The 12284-nt window shown below is 37.3% G+C and overlaps 1 protein-coding gene across 2 annotated transcripts in view; it reads right to left on the bottom strand.

Annotated features, from left to right (window-relative positions):
- Positions 1–12284, bottom strand: part of LOC126170985 (adipocyte plasma membrane-associated protein Hemomucin-like) — a 106641-nt gene that overhangs the window by 76498 nt on the left and 17859 nt on the right. For both annotated transcript variants that reach the window (XM_049920765.1, XM_049920764.1), the window contains exon 2: positions 3200–3309. In XM_049920765.1, coding sequence (XP_049776722.1) covers positions 3200–3306 — 107 coding nt within the window. In that variant the 5' untranslated portion in view covers positions 3307–3309. The remainder of the gene's footprint in view (positions 1–3199; positions 3310–12284) is intronic.

Here is a 12284-nt window from a genome sequence, read left to right as displayed (position 1 = left end):
AGTTTTGTGAAACCAGCTCTAGGTTAACTTACTGCAACAAGAGTTGATTTTTATTTCAATTTATATGGTGTGTCATAACTACTATCCTGCTCTTGTAATCAGTATGTTTCCAACTGTTAAATAAGCAGTAAAATATATATGGCATCTAAACAATTTAACCAGAAAAGCAGCAGTATTTTTTTTTCAAAGTAGAACCTTTACTGTTGATCATTAAATACATTATATGAGTCAACTATGGTAAATGTCCTTCACAAATAATATTCAACAACATCCTGATACTTAGCTTTTTGCTAGAATGTGGGATTAGTCCATCTTTATATTTTATTTTGGATATTTCCTACATCCTTGAGAATTTTTCCTCACAACTGGATCTACGTAACATGATTGCTGATGACAGTGCCACTAAATCAGAGTTAATAAACATGGTTGTCTGAAATTCCTTCACAAAAAAGATGAAGTAAATATTGCAGAGTTCAGAACAGGACAGCTGCCAACATGAGTCACTTAAAAGCAGCAAAGCAACTTAATCGCTTAATAAAAACAAGTCTTCCAGTCCAGAATGTATACAAACTGGGTTTCTTTCAGAGTAAGCTGACATAATAGCTCCATACTTAGCAATCATACACAACTGCTCACTTGGTGGAAGATTCATACCTATAGACTGGAAAGTTGCACAGCTCACATCAACACACAAGAAAGGAAATAGGACTAAGCTGCTGAAAAACAGACCCATATCACTGACGTCGATTTGCGGTAGGATTTTGGAACACATACTGTGTTCAAACACTGTGAATTACCTCAAAGAAAACGATTTACTAACAAACAGCCAACATGGATTCAGAAAACAATGTTCTTGTGAAACACAGTTTGCTCTTTATTCACATGAAATAATGAGTGTGTGGACAGGGGAGCTCAAGTTGATTCCATGTTTCTAGATATCCATAAGACTTTTGACATAATTCCTCACAAGAGACTTTTAATTAAATTGCATTACTTATGGAGTACTGTCTCAGTTGAGCTACTGGATTTGTGATTTCCTATCAGAAGAGCCACAGTTTGCAGTAACTGACAGGAAGCTGTTGAATAAAATGGAAGTGTTATAGGTCCTCTGCTGTTCCTCATCTGTATAAATGATTTAGGAAACAATCTAAGAGGCCTTCTTACATTGTTTGCAGTTGGTACCAATATTTACTAAGAAATAAACTCATCAGAAGATCAGAATCAACTGAAAAATGTAGACAAGATGTCTGTATGATGCTAAAAATAGAAATTGTTTCTAAACAATAACAAGTGTGTGGTCCTCTACATGAGTATAGAAAGAAATCCAAACAAAAATAGAGGGGTATTATGTGAATGCTTAATAAACTAGAAGAAGGCTACGTATGTAGTATGTAGATCAAATTTAAAAAGTTTCCGCACAGAAATGAAGATGGCAGAAAAATGTGAAGACTGGAGGTTTGCTATTATTGGTACTGCTGCCAACCTGACTGCTGTTGACCTGTCCTTGGACTGAGTGCAAGAGCAAACTATCTTTGTTTCATGTATCACAATTGGCCATGAAATAATTTGTTTAAAAAATGCTGACTACCCAAATATCATCAGTGAATATACATAATGATACATGTGCATAAATGTCCTGACTGTCCTGAAGAGGCAATAATTGCAAGGTTTGTAACTTACAGTTCTTCATTGTAGTCTCAAAGCTCTTTTGTACAGTATAAATATTTTGTTATTTATTGCAATATTTCCTCAGGTTATTCTGTAGGACAGCACAAAAAGAATACACGCAAAAATACAGATGTACACCACACTTGTCACCAACACGAATTTCGCATTTATCAGTGCCAGAGACAAGGAAATGAACACACTGACCTCCAGAGTATTTACAGTGAAATTGATTTGTGATGAAAATAGTTTGCTTTATGCCCTCAAAAATCACTGTATGCCACAGCAACATGGTGTGAGATGGGCAGCACCTCTTGCTATTTAAGCAGAGCACCAGCCACAGTCAAGCAGATCTTTGTACTCTATTAAGCTGTGTGTTTTGATGAATTTATTGTTTGCTTTACTGACTTTCATGTTGTATTTTGATTTCTCTTGTTTTGGATTATTCACAATAGCTCACAATGTCTTGGATACTCCCACACTTCTTTGAAGTAAGAGAATCATACCTCGTTTTCTTGAGCTTTTTGTAAAAGTATGAAATTGTGAACTTAGTGGCAGCTTTACTGCACTTCTATATGTCATATCCTTGAACAGTGTGTGTGTGTGTGTGTGTGTGTGTGTGTGTGTGTGTGTGTGTGTGTGTGTGTCTGAAGGAATACAAAAGTGATGATAATACTTCCTGCAATGTTTCATAGTTATAACTGGTGATAGCTTGATCGAGATTCCTTAAAATTGTGGTCATATATAATAAACATAGCTCAAATTGATGAAGACTACATAAGAATTCTATATCTGCCGAAGATTTATTTTCTTCTGGCCCACCAAAACTGTTGTTTGTTTATTTGTTATGTCTTGATTCTTGTGCAGGCTGCCATTATACAATGAAAAAAACAGAAAAAGAAAGCCTCTCCCACATTCATGAAGATAAAAGAAGTTATCAGTCAGCCATTACAACAAAATGTCAGACAAACATAATCAAAATTAAAATGGTAACTAAAATATAATATTATGAACTATAGTAATATACAGAAAGGTTGAGCCAACAGATGACTAAAATGGAGTCCAGAACTATTTAACATAACATTATATTAGTAGCCATTGCAAGTACATGTGAAATGGTTAATAACAGACCAGAAAATTCATTGCAGATAAAAATGTTATCAAAGCACATGGTTTCTTAAGTAGCCCATTAGTTAGAGATGAGCTTATAAAACAGTCTTCGTATAAGAATAGTTAAATAACAATCCTAAACACAATCCTCTTAAATAAGCACCCAACTGTTCCTAAAACAATTCTTGATATCACATACATTCCTTTTAGTTTATTTAACTTTTTTATTTTTATTTTTTACTTGAATGTGAACCCCAATTACAAGAAGTTACACAAGTATCTACTACCTTGTTGTTTACTATCTGGTCCTGTCAATACCAATTTTGATAATTCACTGCTAAATACACTTCCTCTAAGTCTCACCACTATATAAAGTTTGAGTGAAGCTGATATACAGTATAGATTTACAGTTCTTAAGACAAACCTGTAGGCTGTAAATTCCATGTAAGGTGGCAGAGGCAGTACTGTAATAAGTATGAAGCAAATAGTGGCTTCAAATAGTCTGGCACCAATGAATTTTATAAAACCCATTTCCTGAAAAGCAGATTATGCAAAAATTACACATTCATGTAAGAAAACATTATATAACACCCAAAATTCATACAGATTTTATTTCTCACAGGTTTATATGTCCGTAGATAAATCATCATCAAAGAAATTGCTACAACATGCTATAATGTTCTACAAGTGCATGCTTCACAAGAGTAACCACATTGTTTATATGCAATATGAAGGTAAAAATGAATAATAATCATATTTATTTATTAATCTTTATATCAGATACAACTAGATTCAGGCAAAACAACACCAAAAAATTAAGAACATGACTGAACACCCAGATTTCAGATATTTAGAACAAAGGAATAATCAAGAGCAGGGAAAGGTCTCCCAGAGTCCAACCCCTCGTCCAAGTAGTGGGACATGGGCAGTGGCAAGAAGTAGTGCACTACCAGCTGGAGTGCAATACAGTGGTGACATGTGCCCCATTATCGTTACAATTGCTGGAAAGACCTCACAGGAATCTTGGGAAGTGATAGCAGGGCCACCCATATGGGGAAGTGGGGAAGGGGAGGGGGGGGGGGGGGGCACTGAAAAAAAATTGTCTCTCTATATTTATTTTTGCTCACTATTCAACTGTGATTCTCTTTAATATTGAAATTTTCATCAAGCTGTCTGTGCTGGGCAATTGTACAAGCATGTAAGGTCAATATTGCTAGTGATGCTTTTGCTAGTTTATAAATTTAAAATAACAGAAAATCAACACAACAAAAATATTTTATAGCTTGTCCCACTTTTCTTGGGGCAATGCCTCCAAGTACTGCTTGACACTTGTCAATGGGATCCATAAGTTTTTGTGATGCTTAACACCGCTGCCAATCTATGCAAGCTGACACTGAGTGGTACTGCAGTAGCAATACTATTCTGTTCTTTGACCTTCATTGTGGCCTTACTTTAATTTCATATCACTTCCATTATTTCAAATAATTACCACATGTGAACATGAATGTCACTTTAATGGGTTTTGATAAAATGTTTGTACTTCTGTGTGTTACTTTCTTTATGGCAAATGGTCACAATAGGGCGTGAGCTGCAAATGTCGTCACCACTGCCAGAGACATCCCTGCACAACACTTCTTGCCCTGCAGCCACCAAAGTGCTTACCTCTTTTTTCCCCACACTAGCATCTCACACGACTCAATAAAAGTTGAAGAAGTGATAGTCAACTGACAATTAAACTCAGTTTTACAACACATATTAATAATCGAGTATGGCAACGACTGAACATCCCCTACTGCGAAATTAAATGATAAATCCCCACAGCCAGTATTTTGTGAGCAACAAATAATCAAAACTTTTCTGGAGATTAAATTTATTTAAATATGGATTGACTGATTTTCTTTCAATAGCTATTATTATTATTATTATTATTGTTGTTGTTATTATGTTATATTCAAATTTGTAACTATTTAAAGACAGTACATTCAATCAATAAATAAATAGTTGACAGAGGACTGTGCAGGCAGCATTTATTTACCACTCATGTGTAAAACAACATACTGAAGAATTAATATTTGTGATAATTAACTGCTTTGGGCTGAGATGGGCTAGGGACCATCACAAAAATTTGTCTGGGGCCCCATGAAATCTATGGCAACCCTTAGTGTCAGTAAATCATTGAAAGGTGAACATGACTACGGAAGGTAAAAAGAAAGAAAAGCTAAAAGAACAATATCAGCAAAAGAAGACCTAAACGAACAATATCAGCAGAAAGTAAGAAGAAAAAAGCCCTAGGTGAGTTGCAAACTGTGGAAGAAGAGTGCAGGAGTTTTAAAGAGCACACTGATAGAAGCATCATAGGAGGTGCATGGCAGAACTAATTAATAAGAGAAGATACAAGAAGTTAACTTGGTGAAATTCTCAAGTTACAGAAGTGCTTTTCAAGAACAATAAGGTGTTTAGAATATGGATTTTAATAAAGGATGTCAGAAGCAAGTGAAAAATATAAAGTGAGAAAGTGCAAAAAGTTATCAAAGTGGAAAGGAGTAAGTGGATGGAAAAACAGATCATGACAATGGGGCAGGAGAGTAAAGGAAATAAGTAAATTCTGTAAGAAATGATTAGAAACAGGAAAAGAGGAATAATAGAAAATTTAAAAATAGTTTATAAAAATAGGAATGGGGTGTAATAGGGGTTGGACCTCAAATAGTGTGCACAATGTGTTTTTATGGTTTTCTGAACCCAAGTGGAACAGTGGAGGAAAACAAAGATATAGAGATAATGTGGGAACTGGAAATATGAGACACTCAAAACTGGATTTAAGTGCAGGAGGCACTGAACAAAACAAAATGAGGAAAGGTACCGAAACTGGATTAACTAAGTGTGGAAATGATCAGAGCAGCAGAAGAGGGGGGGGGGGGGACAAGGTGGTCGTGATGAATTATGAGAGATGTATGAAAACTGAAGAGGATTTCAAAAACTGTAGGGAAATTATCCTTAAAGGCACTGTGTAAAATTTTTCTGAGAGATTCTGGAAAGGTAAATATGGAGAACAGTGGAACAGCAGCTGAGAGATTAAAGTTTGACTTCAGGAAAGGAAGATAAACTACAGCTCTCTTATTTGCTGTGAGACATATGCAGGAACACCATTATGAGTATGGTAGAGATCTACTGATGGTCTTCCTGGATTTAGGAAAAGCGTACACCACTGTACCCAAAAAATGTGAGGCACTAAGAAGGAAAGAGTATAGAGAATAATACTGTACTAATGAAAAAAAATTGTATCAGGGAAGTGTAACTTGTGTCAGAGTGAGTGTAGAGCAAACACAGTGGTTGAAGTACAGAAACAGTCTCAAACACTACCTCCATTACTTTTAATACTGGTGGCCCAAAATTTAAAGCAAGGAAGTGCAAGCTAGTGGTCACTAGAAAAGAGGACAGTCCTGTAGTAAGCATGACACTTTTCAGGGAGCAGTTGAAAACAGTGAAAAGTTTCAAGCACTTCAGGTGTACAGTACATGAAAATGGGAAAAAGAGAAAAAGAAAGGCTAGCTGATAGCTTTCTGAGACATGTGATAGGAATTATATGAACCAAAGAAGTCCCCCAGAAAAGTAATAAGATGATGTATCAATCATGCTAAAGACCGTTTCTGTTGTATGTTGCTGAAACCTGGGTCATGAAGGAAAGTTAAGAAAGTAAGGTGCCCTTGAAATCAAGTTCTTTGAGAAGTTCCATGGGCGTAACAAAATTTGAAAAGATGAGAAATGTAAATACTATGGAGACAACACATGGGAAACCCTTACAAGAAAGACTAAGAAAAAACATTAAAAATGATATGGGGATATGAAGAAAATGGATGAGAAGTGGATGCCAAGGAAGATGCACAAGGTGAAAATGGAGGGCAAGAGACCAAGGGGAAGATGAAGGGACAAGAAGATAAAAGGAATAGAAGGTAGCATTTGAAGAGCAAACAAGACTGTACCAGAACATCGACAGAGAAGTAGTCAGAAGATTGGAAAAGATGGACAATCTTGTGCTCTAAGCAAACATTGCTAGTAGCAGGGAAGTGTGCAAGATGAGAAAGATGAGGGGGTGGAGGCAAAATTTTCAGAAGCAAAAGAGAAGACAAAGTCATTTGAAGCTGTAAATTAGGAGATACACAAGTCAGAGGAAAAGATTAGGACATATCATTAAGTAAAATCTAATTAATCCTTCAAGAACTACAGATTTTAAAGGTCCAAATGTAAATGAAATGAAAAGAAGGAAGATTAGCATTTTCATCTCATCACAATTAAAGTCATTTGAACTGGGGCCCTATCTTAGCTGGCGAAGAAATTGGCAATAGCCTTTTCAAACAATCATCTCAGTACTTGTCTGAAACAATTTAGAAAGGCCACAGAAAACATACCTCTGGATGTACAGATAGTGATTTGCACCCTCCTCACCACAAACATGAGTAAAAAGAAAAGTAAATTACAGTTAAGCTTTGAGGATAAAAGTGGAGGAAGATGAAGAAACAGACATAAGTAATGTATAGTATATTGCCACCGGATGAGTGACTGGGCTGAAGCACACAATGGAAATCAGTTCCCACTTCATGAGCTCACAGCAAGTGCTGCTGAAATAGATACCCAGATAGTAAATAATCAAATATCCAGAGCCCTGCTGTTATGATCTGCAGAATTATCAGCAACAGGGTAATAGAATATTGCCAGTTACAGCAATTTGTATATAGTAATTCATTATGACTTGACAGTGCCCATGCAATACAAAACCTTGAACAGAACTTACATTTCCGATATACTTCAATAGTTTGCCTTTCCTTTAATAACCTTCTCTCTGTCAGAAATGGAATCAGAGTATGTCTGCATGTGGTAACAATAGAGTACACTGACCATGTTATACTATAAGGCAGCTCACACAGGTAGCTTCCACAGTGGTAAGGTATATAATTATGGGTAGCACAGGACCTAAGATGTATACTGCAGTTGATGCCTAGGAAGACTATTTTGGAAATTTAGAATATATTTTTTGGCATAACCTAAAGATTTCATATCTCTAGCATGGACAAAGCCTCAATGACATAATAGATCCACTTTCCACTGCTTCAAGTCTTTCTGTTTTAGTTTTAACTGTAGCTGCTAAGTTGATATTTTTCTTCTGAATACCTGTTTCATCCGTTTCTCTTGAGTTTCATTTCAAAAGTAAGTCATACACACTGATTTTCAATGTTAAGGGTTCAGTGCAACAATCTTGCAGTATTATCCTTAAAAAATATAAACAACTTCTTAAGTTGGCTATTTGAACTGGTGCCTTCACTATAAATGGAGTAAATAGTTTGTTATCAATATGAAGTGTGAGCATTATCGCTGAAATGTGCCCAGCTAGTATTCTAGTATAACACCGAGAAGCTTTCTCATATCAACCTCTTCTGTCATTTCTAATTGCTCTTCCGGGAAGAAAAGGTAACCACTAACTGTGAATACTAAACCCAGTTTCAGGACAAAAATAATGGCAGTGGAAGAACTGTACATAACTTGTTCAAATAACTTTCGGGAATATAGCTGGGTGATGTCATCAACAGCCGCTGATATTTGGACAGGAGCGTATCCTGCCATTTCCAGTGCATAACTGCTGCTAGTAAGCACTATGCAAGGGAACTACTTGCTGCAGTTATGCCTTGAAAATTGTAGGATCTGCTTCTGTCAAAATTTTGGCAGCTGTCGACGATGTCATCCGACTGTATTTGCGTAAGTTATTTGAACAATGTACATGCGTTCATTGCTTCACTATCATGAACAACAAATTTAAATGAGAAGATCAATTAATAAGATCAGACATAATCCATATGGGAATAAACTGGCATACGTGATTGTATAATCCTCATACGTACTACCTACAGTCCAAATTTGGACCTTCCGCTACTTGTTTGATCTTGCAAAGATTGTAAGATGGGAATAGTATGACAGAATTTCTAAAAAGAGTTGACTTTTGGAGAATCTTCTTTGCAGATTCAATGGAGTCTTCCAATTGAGAACTTTTTCAGAGTTCCAGCACTGCGGACTATGTGCATTGAATTGAACATAAATCTATCACAGACTAATGAATAAACAGAGGAACGTCACATAATTTGTGAGGCCATTCTACATGCGAAAATAAACCGAAAAATTCCTATGAACATGTGCCTGATTTTTTATCATTACAGAACTGGAGCAGTTTGAAGACTACACCCATCCAAGAATGAGTATGAAGAAAAGTGTGAATATTACTTACCAAAATGCTGTGCAGGCATTGTGGTGGACAGAATACTGTTGGAACAGCTGACTGATCCTTCCTAGAAGAAGTGTGGGGTTTCTCCAACAGATGGCGGAACTGTGACGTCACACCAAGGCAACAGACGCAATCATACCCAGTGTGCAGTCACAGGTTGGATCAGTGAGCAGTCGTGAGGCTGTGTGCATGTCGTGCCTGAGTGTTGTTTAACTGAGTAAGTCCAACAAGCTGACAAGCGCATTGAGATGGGTAGAGGACTTCTTGAACACCTCTTGCATGATGGATCAGTTGCCTGTCCCACCACTATTCTGTCCACCACAGTGCCTCCACAGCATTTCAGTAATATTCACAGTCACACTTGTCTTCATACTCATGCATGGATTGTGTAGTCTTCAACACTCTCCAGTTCCATAATGATTGAAAATTGAACGCAGTCTTCAACGCCCTCCAGTTCCATAATGATTGAAAATCGGACACATGTTCATAGGATTTTTGCAGTTTATTTTCACAAGTAGAATCACCTCACAAATTATGACATTCCTTCTCAGTCACCTTGCACACAGTTTAAATCATATAAAAAATCTTTTACTCTCTAGTTTTCCAGATAGCAAAAAAGGTGGTGATTCCCTGATACAAAATGTGTACTGCAGATAAGTTTATTATATTAGTGTTCAAATCTTTTAATTTTTATTGGAAGCTTCTACATTCATATAATTCACAAAAATACTGTTTAATTTTGGCAGTAGATTTGGTCACATCTAAGCATAGGGTTGCAATGTTTTACATAATTATTACATTCCTTTTGTGATACCACTAGCTCAAAGAATTTGAGCACCCCACAAGGAAAAATTTCTGCTTGGATTTAAAATTTGCTTTACTATTTGTCAGGCCTTTCACGATATTGGGCAAATGAGCAAAGATTTTTTGAAGCATATCAATCACCTTTTTTTATGTCATTAATAACTTTAACACTAATCAACTATGTCTTATAGACATGTACATCATTATTCTTTTAGAATAGTATTTGAGCTAGCTATTACCCATAGCTATACTCACGTGTCAGTAGTTTTGTTATAAAGAGTGATGGTGAGTAAGTAAGCAAGCTATTGTAAGTGTAATAATGTCAGCTGCCTTCACATATCTGCCTGTTCGGGTAAGCATAGCTCTTGATGGGCACCCCTTCAGCCCCCCTCGATGCATGATGACATGGCGCATGCAGCATCATTGCCGAGCAGAGCATGCAGAGGGACTTGGGCATCTATACATTATACAACATGTGTACATTATACAACAGATTTAACAATGTTTTGACATGGTTCATGTTCACTCAAGAAAAAAAAGATGTTCCATTTCTTATTTCTTACTTCGTCCTCTTAGGGGGTCAACTTCTTTCTTTTCACATCCTAAAGTAGCCTGATTTCTTTCACAAAGTTCAAGCTACCTCCATAGCAAATTTCATCAAAACTGGCTCAGCAGTTTAGTTGTGAAAATGTAACTGGCAGAATTACTTTCACATTTAACAATATTAGCATGGAAATATAGATAAACACACTGAGGATTGTGTAAGAATTGTACTCTAGCTGTTACATGCAATTGTGCTCCCACACCAGTAAAATGAAATGAAATGTGCCTATGGCTTTATTGGCAGGCAGGTCTGGGATGTTCAGCTGCTTGGTGCCTTGCTGCCTTGCATGTCCATCATGATAAAATGATGATGAGGACACCATGCACATATCCATTCCCAAGAGGAGAAAATCCAACCTAGCCAGAAATCAAACCCGGGACTCCATAATTGATGGGCAGAAACTGTAACCACAACACCAAGACCTCTTGATCAACATCAGTAGCATTAATCAAAATATCCACGGGTGTACTGCCGGTCTACAGTGTCCAACGGGCACAATATTTTGGTGATCATACATGTCGCCATCATCAGGTGAACTGACGGACTGAGCTCCTGTGAACGTGCCGGCATGGAGATCCGTATGCTATGGCTGCTCAGAGCAGCCATAGTGTACGGATCTCTGTGCCGGCACATTCACAGGAGCTCAGTCCGTCAGTTCACCTGATGATGGCGACATGTATGATCGCCGAAATATTGTGCCCATTGGACACTGTAGACTGGCAGTACACCCGTGGATATTTTGATTATCAAATACGCCGGGAGAAACTCAAGAATCACATCAGTAGCGTTGTTATGAAGAGTGGTGTGACTAAAATAAAATTGGAATTTCTAAAATTATTAAGTAGCTTTAAACTGACAACAACAAAAAATAAATAATTTGTAGTTTGGTGCAGTGCAAATTTTATAATATTTGTTCATGCAATAAAGAAAGCTGCCCACACATGTATGCCTGTTACCCATGGCTGCGTTCACATATCATAATCAAATGCAGCCTCACTGGAAGTCCCCCACATTCTACATCTAATGGCACAACATCTCTCCGTTTGTCATACAGCATTCAAACGATGCCGTTGTTGTGAGTCCTCAATCATCTCAGAAACTAAAGGGTGTGGCACCGTTCATAGTAGGATATTAAAAACACACCATCAGGCAGTAACTGTAATTTATTTATTACTTCTTACGTCAATTAATAGTTAAAGGTATGCCATTTACTAACGTGTAAGTCACAGTTCATTGTATGCATTACTTTTTGAATATGACTCCTATCAAATGATGCTCCCTCTGCACAGCACTTTCATCGACGTGGCGTTGGAAGCTTTCCATAACTCAGCATAAAGTATTCCCTGGGACATTGCCACTGGTAGTTCTGATGTGATCCTTCAACTCAGGAATACTGGCACAACGTGTTCGGAACTCTTCTGGCTTCAGGTAGCCCCAAAGGAAAAAGTCTGCACATGGAAGGTCAGATGAGCGAGGTGACCAGGAAATGTCACCAAAATGGGAAGTTACTCTACCGGGAAATGTCTGTCACATTCTGGCTGTATGCAAGGTCACTCTGTCTTGTTGAAACCATAATTGTTCCACATTCACACCGACCATACCTAACTGGGGAAGAACAAACTCTTGTAGCATCTTTAGGTAGCATTCACTGGTGATAGTTACAGCCACGCTGCTGTCATCCTCAAAGAAGTAAGAGTTAGTTACAGCCACGCTGCTGTCATCCTCAAAGAAGTAAGAGCCAATAATCCCACCACACTGTGACATGAGAACTGTGCAAGGGCTTGATGTGCAGTTCATGTGGGTTTACATCACTCCAATAACACATATTCTGTT

The sequence above is a fragment of the Schistocerca cancellata genome, chromosome 1 (assembly GCF_023864275.1).
Source record: "Schistocerca cancellata isolate TAMUIC-IGC-003103 chromosome 1, iqSchCanc2.1, whole genome shotgun sequence".
In the NCBI taxonomy this organism is placed as follows: Eukaryota; Metazoa; Arthropoda; class Insecta; order Orthoptera; family Acrididae; genus Schistocerca; species Schistocerca cancellata.
The sequence above is the reverse complement of the archived record's forward strand: the minus strand, read 5'-3'. Positions and strand labels throughout refer to the sequence as shown.